Source organism: Theropithecus gelada, chromosome 11, assembly GCF_003255815.1.
Source record: "Theropithecus gelada isolate Dixy chromosome 11, Tgel_1.0, whole genome shotgun sequence".
Taxonomy (NCBI): domain Eukaryota; kingdom Metazoa; phylum Chordata; class Mammalia; order Primates; family Cercopithecidae; genus Theropithecus; species Theropithecus gelada.
In genome coordinates, this window is record NC_037679.1 from 16,800,450 (window position 1) to 16,816,109 (window position 15,660).

The window sequence follows — 15,660 nt, forward strand, 5'->3', positions numbered from 1 at the left end:
TTGGTGTTAGGATTTGTTGTGAGGTTTGCTGACACCTTGACCATTTTTCACTGGCTGGAAATGAAAGGAACTTCCCACTTGCTCTTTGCAGGCAATTTCATTCTCTCCAGGGTCCTTATTTCCTCCCCATATTCTCTCACACTCCCAAACTGCTGAAGAAGGGAGCAAACTTTGACCACGAGGAAGGAGTGGAGCTGAAATAAGAGTCCAGGGTCTTGGAGGTGAAGGGGGAATGGCCAGGTCCTCCAGTCCAATTTTCTTTGCGACCTCCCCGTCTCCTCGCTTTGCCCAGACCACACACCTGCCTCTGTACTTGTCACTGCACCTGCACTGCTGAATTCACCTTTCCTGGGTCACGCCGCTGTGCTGGGTGGTCACAGACTAAGGCCCTGCAGAGCTGCAGCCTCCATGTGAACTGCATTCAGGTCTGGTGCTGTGTCCTCAGTTCAGTGGCACACTTGCACCTGAACATCTTGGGGCTGGTGGGCACCAAAGGTCAGAAGCAATTCTACCCAAAGATGCTGGTGCTACCAACTAACTCCTCAAAGTAGATAACAACATATGGCTATGCCCAACCTGCACTGGCTGCTGACCCAACCCTACCCTGTCCAGCCCCTCTACCTGAGTAAACACTTTCAGCTGCCCTCGAGAAATGGTAGGATTGGCTATGTGCTGAGCCTAGCGGCACTGCAGCTCACGAGGCAGCACTGGCTTCAGGCCACTGTGGCCTTGGTGGTCCCTTTGATGGCACGGAGGTGGATAAATGCCTGCATCAGCTGACACTGATTTTGTGGACACCAGGGACCTCTGCAGCCAGCTGGGAAATCTTTCCGAGGTCTCCCACCCCTTCCCTCTGGAGCACCCCCTGATGGGGCCAGTGGAGGAACCCCTACTCTATGTTCTACTCTGGTACCTAGTGCTCACGGCGAGCAGGCTGGCCTGGGGCAGCCCTCCTCAGAGCTGGTGCACCTTTCAGGTGCCCTCTGAACAGATATTGTTCAGAATACAGATAAACAGATGCCACCAAGGTCATCTAGCTGTGAAGTGGAGGGGCAGGTTTCAAAATCAGATCTGTCTCCAAAGTTCCTGCTCTTAACCAAAGCTGTCCCATCTTCTCACCCCTCTCCATGGCCTCTAAGTACCATATCCCAACTCTCCCAGGACTGGCATCATCTTAAAAGTCAGTGCCTTCTCTGCTCCCAGGGTCCCCACTGACTCCAACCTGCCATGTCCTCCACTACATGAACCCGGATCTGTTGTACATAATGGAACTACCTCCATGCCCATAGGTACTGTGCTGCCACCAGCCCCAGTGGGAAGCACCTCTGCCTGTCCCTGTCCCACCCCAGTACCCCACCTTGACCAAGGCCATGCCCTGACCTGCCTCCAAGAACAGACCAGCAGCTCACCCCCTAGACAAAATCACTTCCTCTTTAATTGCTGTTGAAGGAGATTCACACCACTGCCTCCAAGGAGATGGGGGGGCATTCCCCCCTTGCCCCCACCTCTCTCCCCTTCCCGATTACCTGGTCCTTTGCAAACTATTTTAGCCAGAAAAAAAAAAAAAAAAAAAAAAAAGACCGGAAACCACTGACACAGACAGCCCAAGGGCTGGGTTGGCTGAGGGAGGCAGGGCTGGGCCAGGCAAGTCCGCCCTACCACCCACTTTGTGGGGATGGGGCAGGGGGCCTGGAAACCCTCCCAGCCACCTCGAATCCTCTCAGCCCTGGCTGGGAGAGGTCACGGGGGTGAGGAATGGCTCTGGAGCTGCTCCAGTGGGAGGGAGGGGCTGGACAGAAAAAATAATGGGGGAGGGGTCCCACTGTAGGGGTGCCCCCTACCCCAGATCACCACGGGCGCTGCACAGTCACAGGTACGCAGTCACGGTCACAGACACTCACAACCCGAGAGCACCCCCACCCCACCCCACCCCCTGCCCACCCTGGGCTTCCCCTACCCCAAAACGCCCTCCCCACGCCCCTGCCCGCCCCCACCCCCATGTTGGGGAACAAAGCAATAAATTACAAGGCCCCCTTAGCCCGCTCCTGCTACATCCCTTCTCCCTCCCAAGATAGTAGTGGGAGGGACCCAGACTCTTGGCTTCCCCCGGACTCTTTAGCTTCCACCCATGGGTAGGTGTAAGGGGACGTCCTGGTTTCCACTACTCACGGTCCCTTTCACGGAAAGGGTTGGGAACCCCCCACCCCCATGAGCAGCAGGGGTCCTGCCCCTCGCTGCCCTTGCCCCCTTCACTGGGCAGTGAGATGAGTATGGAAGGGGTAGGGTCTCCATATTGGCCCCAAGTCCCAGGGCTAGCCCTCCCACGTACTAAACCCTCCCTCTGGCGTGGCGTCGCCCCAGGAGCCAGCCTGGGTATGGGCTCCCGCCCTGGGATTGTTGAGTTCGGGCAGGACCGGGTCTTCTTCCCGCCCCTAGGGGGCACAAGCGGCCATGTCCAAGCGCCTAGGAGCCCGTACCGCGGGAAACGTCCCCTTCCGCGAAACCCGAGCGGGTAGACCCAGAGCAATCCGAGTGTGGAAACAGTGGAGAGGGGGCGTGTTGAGCTGGGGTCTCCATGCCTCGTTGGGGAGAGGGAGGTGAGTTTGTGTCTTCTGGGAGGCGTGGGGTCTGTGCCCTCGTGGGGGTAGGAAGTGCTCCCGTGGGGCTGGGTGCGGATCGGAGAGGTGAGTGGGTGCGTCTGTCCAGCGGTCCGCCCGGTGTGGTCGTGCCCGGCCCGCGTGGGGGTGAGGGTGTCTCTCCCACTGGGCAACTATACCAGCGCAACTGGGGCGTCGGCGCGGCCCACGCTAGCGGCGCTGCTCCGGCGGCGGGGGCTCGGCGTGGCTGTGATGCTGGGCGTGGTGGCCGCGCTGGGCGTGGTGGCCGCGCTGCCGCCCTCACCCGGGCAACCGTGCTGGAGAAGGATGTCGGCGCACAGCTGGCTTCCAGCCTGGCGGGCGTAGAACAGCGCCGTGCGGCCCTGGGCGTCACGGGCCGCCACGTCCGCGCCGTACTGGAGGGCGGAAACGGCCGCGTGACCGCGCGTCCCCAGGGCGCCCACACCCGGCACCGCCTCCCCCACATGGCCAAGCCTACTTCCGGGGTCCCTCTGGGAAGATCGGGCTTTCCCGCGCCAGGCGTTTTCCGAGATGAGGCCTCAAAGACCCCCTTTCCTCCCCCCAGCTGACGTACCCACAGCAGCAGTTGCGTGATGACAACGTGGGCGAGCTCGGCAGCCAGGTGGAGTGGGGAGCGGAGTTGTGGGTCCTCTACGCTGGTGTCGAGCGGCCCGTGTCGCGCATGGGCCAAAAGCAGAAGAACGGTAGCCACGTCCTGGGCCTGCACGGCGGCCCACAGCTGGCGGCCCAGCGGCTCCTCCGTGGTGCTCAGCGGCGCCAGGAACAGCAGCTGCTCGTACTTGGCGCGAATCCACGACTCGCGCTCCTCCCTGCAAGACCAGGGATCAACTGAAAAGGCTCTAGGGACCCCCAGCCAGGACCTCTGCCCCTACCCAAGGGACCGTCTCAGGCTCGCACACCCTCAGCAACCCTCCCCCCAGCTCTGTTCCCTCACCCTTACCGCGAAGAATCCCGCGTGGGCTTGACACGGCCTCGCGTGTCGCTTTCCCACACGCGGTTGGCCGTGTCGTTGCCAATAGCCGTCAGCACCAGGGTCAGCTCCCGTGGCCAGTCGTCCAAGTCCAGCGAGCGGACGCGGGACAGGTGAGTGCCCAGGTTGCGGTGGATGCCAGAACACTCGATGCAAATGAGGGCGCCCAGGTTCAAGCTGGCCCATGTGGGGTCTGCGGACAGAGCGTAGAGGTCGGCTTCCAGAGGTCGACTGAGCCGGCAGCACAGTCACCCCGGCATTCACCACCTCCAGTGAACCACACTCCCTAGCCCCACCGCTGCCTCCTGGCACTCACTGGGGGCCCCGCAGTCCACGCAGATTGAATTCCCCTTGGCGTTCCGGATCGCCTGGATGGCCACGGCCTCGCTTTGGCTGTCTGTGCGCAGCTGCAGAGAGGGTTTGGGTTGGTACTGATTCTGCCTCCAAGCCCCACCCCCTTCTCCTCAGACACCTCTGCTCTCCTCCCACACGACTTCGGCCGTGTAGTTGCCAATGGCCGTCAGTACCAGGGTTAGCTCCTGCGGTCAGTCCTCCTCCCCACCTCAAACTCTTACCTTGACCTTGCTGCTCTCACAGCATTGTAGACTGGCTAGGATCTGACTCTCGATGGCCTGGACCCAGGCATCCCGCTCCTCAAAACTGGCTGCCTCAAAGTGCCACGTCTGACCCGTGCTGGACACGATCAGGAACTCAAAGTTTTCCTCTGAGTGGGGGATGGGATGGAGTCATTAAGGGACAGAGTTCAAGCAGGGGCTGCCTTCCCCAAGCCCGTCCTCCCTGATGTCCATCCCGAGCCCCTGGGAGTGGGGCAGTGGGGGTAGGGGAAGCAGAGGGTGGGGGCAGCAGGAAGCCCGAGCACATGCAGGGGAAGGCGGGGGCACCCCCACCCTTCTGCACCCCAGCTGAGCGCCCCTCCCGGCTCCCCACTTGTTACCTGCTTTATAAATATTTCTTAAACTACCAAAGGATTTTAGTTTCCACATTTTGCGCTTGGCTGGTTTCCCGAAGCGAAGGAGATAGAGATAGAATGGAGAGCAGAACAGAGAAAGAGAGACCAAGAAAGAAGGAGAAAAAGAGAGGTAGATGGAGAGATGGAGAGAGAGAGTGACAGAGTGCCAGAGACAAAGCAGGACAGACAGATGGGGAGAGAAAGCAGAACTAAAGTCAGTGGCCCCGGAGCAGAGTGGAGCAGAAGCCAAGAGCCATGAGAGTAGGCAGATCTGGAACCTGGGTCTGAGCACCCGGCAGAGAGCAGGGGCAGCAGGGATGGGTTATCAAGACCAGCCAGGAGCTGGGCCTCTGGGAGGAGAAGGGAGGGTCAGGATCTGAGTGAACACAGGGGAAGGGGGCAGAAGCTGGGGCGCAGGGCTGAGATGAGAGGGCCCTGGGGCTGGTGGCGGTGGGGGTGCGGGGTATCACTGAGGGACAAGAATGGGGATCACTATGGTCAAGGGCTGTTGGGGAGCACTTGGCAATAGAAAGTTATCCGGAGAAGACTGCGTGTGGTGGCTCACGCCTGTAATCCCCACCACCTGTAATCCCAGGACTTTGGGAGGCTGAGGCGGGCGGATCACGAGGTCAGGAGATCGAGACCATCCTGGCTAACACAGTGAAACCCCATTTCTACTAAAAAATACAAAAAATTAGCCAGGCGTGGTGGTGAGCACCTGTAGTCCCAGCTACTTGGAAGGCTGAGGCAGGGGAATGGCGTGAACCCCGGAGACGGAGCTTGCAGTGAGCCGAGATCACGCCACTGTACTCCAGCCTGGGTGACAGAGCGAGACTCCGTCTCAAAAAAAAAAAAAAAGAAAAGAAAAAAGAAAAAAAAAAAAGAAAGTAAGTTATCGGGAGAAGGGACTGGGTGGTCACAGAATCCAGGATTTGGGAAATCAGTGGGAGACGCAGAGATCAGGGGCTGAGTCACTGCGGATGGGTGGGGGGCATCTGGGTGCAGGGGCTGGGGTGGTAAGTGGAGTTGAGGGAAGGAAGAGGAACTAGAACATCCTTAGGAGAGGGAGCAGGAGCTATAGACATGGACGTCATTGAGAATAGGGGCTGGGGAAAGGAACTGGCTGGGGAACAAGGAAAGAAGGACGGGGCTGGGGGATGTCCACACACTCTTTCACTAAGTTGTGTGCAGTAGTAATGGTCGTCAAGCACTCAGCTCAGGCACTTCCTCCTGCTGCAGGAGTTAGCCCGGGGAGCTGATGTTGGGGATGAGGGTTCTGGGTGGGAGTGGAAGTGCCTGCCAGAGCCTCACCTTCAGCCTGCCCAGTCGAGCCTTCAGTCTTGGATGGTGTTGTCAATTTTTTCCTCCTCTGTTTCTTCACCATGGGAGAAGGAGGGGGTTCTCGACTCAGGGGGCTCAGGTCTCCAGATGGGGTACAGTCTTAGGGAGGAAGACACAGCTGCCTCAATAGCCCCCTCCACATATTTCCTGATTTCTTGATAGCCTGTCTCATTCCCTGAACTACTTTGGCATTTTAGGGCACCCCTCCTCAACTGTCCCTCTCCAAGAGTTCCCCCTTGATCATTCCTGGGGAGGCAGGCAGATGAGAGGTTTAAAGTCAGACCTGCACTCAGATCCTGGTTCTACCACTTACTTACTGGCCTTAAGACCTTGAGCAAAGCACTTAATCTTCTGAGCCTCAGTTTCTTTATCCCTGAAATAAGAATAATAATCTTGACCTGACAAAACTGTTGTGAGGATCATCTGTTTACAATGTGTCATTTGCATACTATATATATATTTTTTTCAAACATGTCAAACATGGCTGACTATGTACTAGACAATATTCTCAGTTTGTTTAAACCTCAAAGAAACCCTCTGAGGTAGAAACTATTATTTCCACATTACAGATGAGGAAACTGAGGCATGGAGAGGTCAAGTAACTTGCCCATGTGACAAGCCAGGATTCAAGCTCAGGCAGTTGACGTTAGAGTCCACTTGTCTTAACCATTATGATAGACATGGTATGACTGAGCTTGGTGTTCATGTGTGGGGCTCCATGTGTTCACTCATGCATTTATTCCAACCTCCAAGCCTTCACCCCAAATTCATTTCCCACACCCACCCTATTTGGGTGTGGAAGACAGCGGATGGAATTTCATCCCCACTGACCTGTGCTGAGGGCTCGGGCCAAATTCCGGTCTGGCTTCAGCAGGTGCTTGGATGTCTGATCTGGTGGTGGCTGCAGGGAACTAGGGCTGGGGCTGGGGCTTGGCATGGGAGTAGTGACTTCTGTCGGAAAAAGAAGATGAAACCTCAGTGAGCCTCTCTTTCTTCTGGCCCCCCTCCTTACATGGTCCCTCTTTATCACCCAGCTTCCTACTTGCCCAGTGCCAGCCCCCACTTCCCTCTTACTCCTCCTTTTCCCCAGCCCTGGCCCCTCTCCTGCTCCTATGTCATAAGCCCTGCTCACCGGGGCCTTCGCCCATCTGGACAGCGCTCATGTCCTTGACGAGTCCGTTGATGCTGGCTGAGGGGCCAAACGCAGAGATGGCCCTGGGGGGGCCGCTTGCCCGGGACTTTGACGGTTGTTCGCAGCAAGTCCATCTCCTTTCCGTGAGTACTGTGGATGTAATCCTGGAGGGGTACAGGGCCGAGAGTGTAGGGAAGGTTGGGGTCCTTGGCATGCTGGGAAGCGGTTAATATGTTACAGAATAGAGAGGGACTGGAGAGGGGGCCTTGGGGTTGTGATGAGCATCTAGGGGATGGGCCCATCAGACTTGATCCAGCATTGTCTCCTCCAGGAAGCATTCCCTTCCTGGGTGCTCTCCCACTAGACTGCAAGTTCCTGGGGCAATGCATTTACCTTTACATTCTTGGCATGGGCACATGGCAGGCTCTTAACACATGCCTGCTAAACTTAAGTGAATAGGACTAGCACTTCCTAGAAATGACGTTAGTGCTTTGTCAGAGGCACAGACAGGTAGAGCTTGAGGGAAATCCAAAGCTGGCCAGTGTGGCCCAGTTTCTGCCACTCACGTTAATGCTGGGGTGGTAGAGTAGAAAGCCATTACTGGACAGGGTTACATATTTCTTCTTCCATTCTTTGTTCAAGGAATTGCCACTTCGTTTTAGTAGGAAGCTCTGGAGAAAGTGAAAAGACACATGGGAGAAAAAAGCCAACTAAGACCAGCTGCCCCTAGCCTGCCCCAGCCCCTGGACCACTCACCTGTTTGATGGGGATGGCTCGTCCACTCCCTGTTGTCTCTCCCCGACTATCCAAGCTCCGTTTCTCGGAGTCACTACCCCGACGATTCTGGAATGGTCATTGGAATCAGTTTAAGGAGGGATAGAGGGATACACTGATGTGAGGATAGGGAAGACAGATGAAGAAGGGCCCAACAGAGGAGTCTAGGGACTAGGGAAGATGGGCAGGTCATGAGGGACAGGAGGATGGGGGTCAGCATGTCCCTGTCCAATACCGCAAAAAGGCTGGTCCTACGCTTGGCTGCCCGGTGCAGGGACCCTGGGGTGCTCAATCCAGCCACTGCAGCTGCCTCGGCTCGGAGCTCCCGGTGACCAACATTCGGTGAGGATGGGAGGGAAGAAGAGTAGTCGCTAGTGTGGCCCCCGTTACTAGCCTGGGAGCATATGGAAGAGTCAGCAGAGCTGGGATGCCCCCTACCCCACCAAACTACACTCTTTTTTTTTTTTTTTTTTTTTTTTTTTTTTTTTGAGACGGAGTCTCACGCTGTGTCACCCAGGCTGGAGTGCAGTGGCACGATCTCGGCTCACTGCAAGCTCCGCCTCCCAGGTTCAGGCCATTCTCCTGCCTCAGCCTCCGAGTAGCTGGGACTACAGGCGCCCGCCACCACGCCCGGCTAGTTTTTTGTATTTTTAGTAGAGACGGGGTTTCACCATGTTAGCCAGGATGGTCTCGATCTCCTGACCTCGTGATCCGCCCGCCTCGGCCTCCCAAAGTGCTGGGATTACAGGCTTGAGCCACCGCGCCCGGCCAAGCTACACTCTTATCTAGTTACAGGGAATTTGAGACATTCCTTGATCACCTCACCATTTATTTATATTGTCATTAATAATTTTTAAAATCCTCACTAACATTGTGACAGTGCTTTTTATAAATGTTGCAAAGGTTGAATCACAAGTATTATGTCATACAATCTTCTAATAGCCTTGGGAGGTTAGGTGAGTTGCTTAAGGACACTGCAAATGATGTCTCAAATCACTGGAAGTCTGGTTGACTTCCAGTCCAATGCACTTTCTCCAATAGTTTCACTGCCATTTCCATCTGTTTCCCCACCCCCTGAACCTCCCTGGGTACTCTGTACCTGTCCTAGGATCCCCAGCCCTTCTGCATCTTACCAGCCCCTCTGCAGACTCTGAAACCCCAACTCACCTGGCCAGCTACCGGAGTGGATGCAGCTGAGTGGCTTGGGGAGCTGGGCAGGGACTTGCAGGCAGCCAGAAGCTGTTGCTGCTTGCGCAAGGTCACCACCTTCTGGGCCACTGAGGGGAGTTGAGGGAAGGAGGTGTGAGCAGGCCAGATACCCAAGACCACCCCTCCATGCCCAGCTTTGATAAATCCCCAGTAGACAACACAGGACCCAACTTCCTTGTCACTGTGGCCTCTATGCCCCCTGTGGCCTTGCCAGTTCCTCCAACCCAGAAAGACCTTGTGACTATTAAGCAAACCTCTGGCCTCCCCGATCTCTCCTCCTTCCCACAGAGGCCAATTTCCTGTCACGCACAGAGAGAGGCCTGGATGCCAGGTCCCTTGCTCTGGCTTCCCACATATACTGGAGATCACCACACTCACCCTCCTGGAAGACCCGATCCACATTAAGCCCATAGGTTGCACAGGTCTCATAGTAGCTGCAGCGTTTCATGTCTGCGCACAGAGCTCTGGCACGAGCATCTCCCACTACCCGAGGGGAGGAAGCACTGATCCTGTCTGATGGGATAGGAAAGGGGCAGGATTGAAGGAGCCTCGCCTTGTTCGATTTTTCACGATTCCCTTATCCCTGTGCTGGGCCCTCAGGCTGGGCCCACTGGGGATGGGGTGTGAGAGATCATCTTTTCTGTGACCAGGTGGAATGAGAGTACATAAGCCCTTTCTGAGTACTGGGCCCAGTTCACACAACTAGCTGTGTATGAATAGGATGGGTGAGCTGTGTGTGTGTGTGTGTATGTGTGTGTGTGTGTGTCCTCAAAGAATACTGAGTGGTGCTTCCTGACAAGGGCTACATAGCTGAGACCCAGGTGTGAGCAATAATCACCCTGCCCTGCAAATCCATCGAAACCTGAACTGGTGGGAGGACACCAGCTTGTGAACTAGGAAAAGGTTGGGTACCCATGGGTCATGGCTGGACTGCCCACTCTGCAGCAAGAAACCAGGAGGCAAGCAACAGGTGGAGGCAGGCACCAGCAGAACAGGCATCCAGACCAAGTCCCACCAGCTCGACCCAAGGGAGTGCTGGAAAAGCATTTCCTGGCCCTGGCAGAGTCTGGGAGCCTCTGAGTCACTTCTTTGAGAACTAAAAGGTTTTCTGCTCTCTTCTTTTCATCATTTCCTTTGTGTTTTCACTTTGTTTTTGGATAAGTTCCTTTAAAAGGTGTCAGTCTGACCCAGCTGTTGCAAAAAGGAAGATGGAAAAGGTTTCCTATCCACACTAGGACTTGAGATTTTCTGTGTCCTGTGATGGTGGCACCGGGAAATGGCAATGTGAGAACACAAGGTAGGTGACATTTCAGGAGAGGCAAGGAGATGGCTACTATAGCTGTCCTTTCCTCCCTGGAGATCCCCTTTTCTCTGCTCAAACCTTGGGAAGTTATTGTTTGGTTTCATGACTCCCTTATTTGGAGACCAGGCTCCCTCCAGAAGGGTACTGTAATCCAAGTGGCCGTTTCCACACCTTACCAAATTCTCACCCATGTTGGGCAATATCCCAGTAGCCTCCTCAGGGCCTCCCTTGAAAGCAGTGCTTTCCTAACCCCTCCTTACCTTGTGTCCCCACTAGTGCCAAGGCCAGGCCTCCTCGTCCCTCCCCACGAAGGGAACTCAGCTGCCCATGGAGACAGCTCACAGCCTGGAAACTGTTCTCATCCTCCAGGCTGAAGACGAAGATCACAGCATCTGCCCAGCCTGAGAACTTGCGGGGAGTGAGGGAGCAAATGGAAAGTCAGGCAGGTCTACTCCTCTGGACCCAATCCAGATGGAGACCTGGGAAACCAGAGCCCTCTCCCTTGGCCAGTGCTGACCCCAGCCAGTCTGTCCCCCACCACTTCCACCCTCACCTTGGCATCAGGTGCCCCAGCTTCCTCTCGGATTAGCACCAGATGTGTCTGCCCATCCACCAACATCTCTTTCTTGTACTGCTCACCTGTCCAGAAGAGTTGGAAAGGGTAATAGGTCAGAGGTGACAGGTCACCAAACCTCCCCATGCTCCCAGTGTTTTTGCTATTATGGCCTCATCCTTCCCCTCCTGGTCTCCATACCTGCCTAATCATTGATCTCACTCCTGGATCCCTAACCCCAATTGTTAGCTTACTATGGCTCTTGAGAACTCACTCTCTGTCTTCTCCAGCACCTGGTATGAACCGGTCAGGAATCGGTGGATGAGTGATGACTTCCCACTCCTGGCGTCGCCCAGCACACCCTGAGGGCAAGGATGTGGAGCAGAAATTGTGGGATGTAAGAGAAGGCAGGATGTGTGGGTCTGGACACTCCAGAAAACCCAGAGAGATAAATCATCCAAGTAGGCCCTACAGCGCCTGGATGACAGTCATTCCAGAAAGAGCAGCTGGGAGGATCAGAGCAGCTGGGGGGATCGGAGCAGCTGGGAGGATCAGAGCAGCTGGAGGGATCGGAGCATTTGGGAGGATCAGAGCAGCTGGGGCAATCGGAGCAGTTGGGAGGATCAGGGCATGAGTGTGGGTAAGAAATGATCCCAAGCTCAAAGTGGAGCACAAGCTGAAGAATGTCAGCAATTCAGTAGTTTTTTCGTGTGTGTTGGGTTGTTTAGAAAACAAACTAGACGTGTGTGTGTGTCTGTGTGTGTGTGTGTTTGTAGCATGTCACAGCTCTAGGCACTAGTTGGAAAACTTTACCCAATTCTAGGCAACACAACATGAAGGCCAAAGGGCAGATGCCAGAAGTGAGAAGCCTGGAGGAGGACCATGAACAAACAGGAAAAAGGGGATGGCTGCATAAAGACTAGAGAGGAAAAACTTGTGAGGAAGATGTAGCAAATTCCCAGGTTGGTGCTATGAAGGTAGACTCTCAGAAGAACTGGAAAACGATTCCCTATTCTCAGAGAGAGAGAGAGAGAGAGAGAGAGAGAGAAAAGGAGAGGTGAAGGGAGAGAGCTGAGAGTGCAGTGGGTGGGAGGTCAGCCTTCCCTATAGGCAAGGGGACTGGGATACCTACCAGGCGCAGTTCAGGAATGGAGCGGCTCAAAGTCCATTCCTGGCTATTGATCACAGCCTCTGTAATGGGAGAAGGGCAGTAAGAGGGGAGGCTCCTGGCTCAGGAGGACCCCCAACACTGAGCCACCCCTCCTCCCTCTGCAGCTTTCCAAACCCCCTGAACCCTGCCTGCACTGGAGAGGTGTGTGGTACAGACAGGTTTGAGGGTGGTCCCCAGGCCTCCCATCCCAGCCGCTCTCCCCCAGCTGTTGCTGCCGCTCAGTGGTTGCTTAGCAACGGAGCTAGCAAGACAAAAATACTTCAGTTGGCATCTCCCTTAAAGCACATCCCCAAACGCGGGTCCCGGCCCCAGACAGGGAGACCAGGGCTCTGACAGTGGCAGGTTCTTCCCTCTGGAAAAAGAATAGAAGAGGAGCTCCTCCCTAACCCACTGGTTCCGAGGGCAGACCCTGAGAGGAGGTGCTGAAACATAGAAGAGAGTGTGTCTTCCCCAACCTCCATTCCACAGGACAGAAACTGAGTTGAGGGGTTTCCCTCCCCTTCTTCAAGGTCAACGGCACCGTGGCCCTGTACCCCCCCCCCACAACCCAAGGGAAAGAGCTAGGATTTTCCTATGCCTCCATCTCCCACACCCTCCCCACAAACGCCCTCCAAAAGAACTGTGGTGAAGGGCTCCATCGCCTGGCCAAGAGAAGCCACAGGCCTGGGGGAAAGGATGCTCCTTCCGCCCGCCGGGTCCAGCCCCCGCGCCTGACACCGGCCGGACGTTCCCGGGGCGCCGCAGCTGCGGCGGGAACTCTGGGATCCGGAGCCATCTGCTCCCACCCGCTCTGGAGCCAAACCCCGGGGGCCGCCTCCGCTCCCGGACCCGCCTCCTCTCCCGGGAGTGTGAGCCGAACCAAGAGTCTCCTGCTTATCTCCTCCAGTAAGAAAATAGTAATAATAATAGACACCCTGCCCCCGTAAAAAACACTACCTTCCCCATACCGCCTCCCAAGTCTCCCAGGGTACGGATTGCCTTTGCAGCAGTTCCGCTCCCACTGACTCACTCCGGGGTCAGCCCCGGGTGGGTTTCAGTGCGGCTCTGGGGAGGGGGCTGGCAATGGGGGAAGTGAGGCTTCCTATCCGCCCCCCTCACTTCACATTTAAATATTCTGCACGTTCCAGCCCCCGCACACTCGCGTACCGCCCAATCCGCCTTTACCGCACGGAAAACATCACTAGCCTGCTCTCAGCCCAGGGGACGACTGGTCCCTGGCGAGAAGCTGCCTGCAAGGTCACTGTCATGCCACCTGCCCTAAGTGCTCAGGGGAAACTGAGGCTTCCTCATCCTCTTCACCTTCAACGTCCCTCTAAATACGGCAAATCCCCGTTTCCATGCTCCCAGAGTTCAGCTGAGGCTGGAAGTGGGGTCCTGGGCTTCTCTGGGAGCAATTTTCTAGTCACTCTGACCAAGGGCATTATTTTCCCAGAAAGCTCTGAGGCTCTCTTAGTCCCTCTGAAATCAAGTCATTTCTCATGTCGCACAATGTAGCTACTCACCCCGCTTCAGGACTCCTATTCTTTGCCCCAATCCTTGGCAGAGGAGTGAGCTTGGTTCATCCGCCCACCCCAGAGAAAAGCTTCCCTAGTCTCCTGCACCTCGCTCCTCCACCCCAAGCTGAGCATTCCAGGTACCCTTCCCTTCGTGTTCTCAAGCCCTGACTCAACTCACTAGGGGAAGCGCGGAGCTCGGCGCCCAGCAGCTCCCTGGACCCGCTGCCAGAAGATAGGCTGGGGGGTCCGGGAAGGGGCCCGGAGCCAGGAGGCCCTCCTGTGCTCTTGGTGAAGATGCCGCTGATAAACTTGAGCATCTTGCGATCACGAGTGGACGCTCGGCCCCCCTCCCGGCCCCGTTTCAGCCCTGGAGCTGGAGGCTCCAGAGTGATTGGAGGTGCAGGCCCAGGGGGCTGCGCGGAAGCGGCGGTGACAGCAGCCCCTGGAGTCGGAGTTGGTGGGAGGGTTAGCGGAGGAGGAGAACCGGCAGGCTGTCCCGGATGCAAGTCACTGTTGTCCAAGGTCTTACTCTTGCCTTTCCGAGGAGACAACTTCCCTCGGGCTCCGGCCCCAGCCCCGACCCCACCAGAGGTCGCAGCTGTAGCGCCCCCTCCCTCGGCGGCGGCGGCGGTGGCGGCTGCAGAGGCAGAAACTCCAGTCCCGGCGCTGCTCTTTGACCCCTTGACCCTGGGCTTGCCCTCGCTTTCGGGCCATGACAGGCGGCTACCCGCGCCCTTGCCCCCGCCGGCTTTGGCTCCACTCGTGGTCACGGTTTTGCAAGGCTTGGGAGCCGGCGGAGGAGGCGCCACCTTGAGCCTCCGGCTGCCGGTGCCAGGATGCGGAGAGGATGAGCCAGGGACGCCGCCGCCCGCCCGGCCTTCGGGCTCCGGGCCGCCCCAGCTCGGGCTGCTGAGAAGGGGGCGCCGGGAGGAGGTGGGGGCGCCCCCAGGCTTGGGGTCGGGGCTCAGCCCCCCGGAGAGCTGGGGTCCCGGAGGGGCGGCCCAGAGGGAGAGGCGGCGGCCGGGAGCAGGGGAGACTGGGCGGGCCGGACTGGCCGGAGCCGGGGACAGGGATGGGGGCTCCGCGCCCCCGGTGCCCGCGCTGCTGGTGCTGATCCACAGCGCATCCTGCCGGTGGAAGAGACGTTCGTGCCGCTTCTTGCCCGGCTCCTCCGCACCTCTGGGGCTGCCAGGATCCCCAGTCTCGCAGCCTCTGGCACCGGCGGCGCCGACCGCGGCCGCAGACGGAGAAGGCGGCGGCGGAGGCACCGACTCGAGCTTAACCAGGGTCAGCGAGATGAGGTAGGTCGTTGTCCGGCGCTGAAGCGCGCCCGCGCCCCGGCTCATGGGGCCCGGAGACCCCCGAGCTGGGGAGGGGAGGGGACTCCCCCGGACTGCCTCAGGGGGGCCCGGCCATGGGGCCGCCCTGCTCGCTGCCCCCAGCCCCTGGACCCCTCTGAGCCCCCGGCCCGGCTCCGCTGTCGCCGCCGCCGCCGCCGCCTCCGCTTGCGCCCCCCTCCCATCACATGGGGCGCCCCCTCCCCATGCTCCCCGCCCTGCGCCCCCACCCTCTTGGAGCCCCGGGACCTTGGTGCTGCTCCAGGGAGGCGCGCCGGACCGTCCACCCCGGCCTGGGTGGGGGCGCTGAGATGGGTGGGGGAGGGCGGGGAGGACAGTAGTGGGGGCAAATGGGGGAGAGAGAGGAAAAGGGGGCAGAAAAGGGGACCAGAGGCTAGGGGAAAAGAACCAGTGCGGGGGAGGCAGGGGCGGGGAATTGGGGCTCAAGGGACAGGGGCCGCGGATGCGGTCGGAGAGAGGGTCTTGAGGAGGGTGGGAAGCTAGTGGGGCTGGCCGTGCGGGGGATTCGCAGGGGCGCGGGGAGGATGCTGGGGATGGAGATACAGGAGGCGGCGGGGGAGGAAAGAGGGAACGGGAGGTGGGTGGGAACCCACGGGTCTGGGGTCTGGGAGGGGAGGGGCGTGAGATCCGGGCGAAGAGTCCGGGGGCCTCGCCCGGGCTCGGCTCGGTCCGGATGCGCGCTGTGTCCGGGCGCTCCCCTCACATTGAGGAGGAGGCGGCCCCCAGGCCCCCCCACCCTATCTC

The 15,660-nt window shown here is 58.0% G+C and overlaps 2 protein-coding genes across 2 annotated transcripts in view; one reads left to right on the forward strand and one right to left on the reverse strand.

The window, feature by feature from the left end:
- AGAP2 (ArfGAP with GTPase domain, ankyrin repeat and PH domain 2) lies at positions 1–15,040 on the reverse strand. The gene is given in 20 exon segments (XM_025401033.1): positions 1–3,013; positions 3,193–3,448; positions 3,580–3,802; positions 3,926–4,016; positions 4,185–4,333; positions 4,565–4,624; positions 5,891–6,019; positions 6,752–6,871; positions 7,053–7,143; positions 7,145–7,216; positions 7,619–7,723; positions 7,809–7,895; positions 8,062–8,220; positions 8,994–9,103; positions 9,414–9,548; positions 10,599–10,746; positions 10,892–10,977; positions 11,166–11,253; positions 12,024–12,082; positions 13,737–15,040. Coding segments are annotated over 20 exon segments (3,579 nt in total). The 5' UTR covers positions 14,905–15,040; the 3' UTR covers positions 1–2,770.
- TSPAN31 (tetraspanin 31) overlaps positions 14,677–15,660 on the forward strand; it is a 10,232-nt gene continuing 9,248 nt past the window's right edge. The window contains exon 1 of the mRNA XM_025401050.1: positions 14,677–14,859. The gene's annotated coding sequence lies outside the window, so the exon portion shown is untranslated. The remainder of the gene's footprint in view (positions 14,860–15,660) is intronic.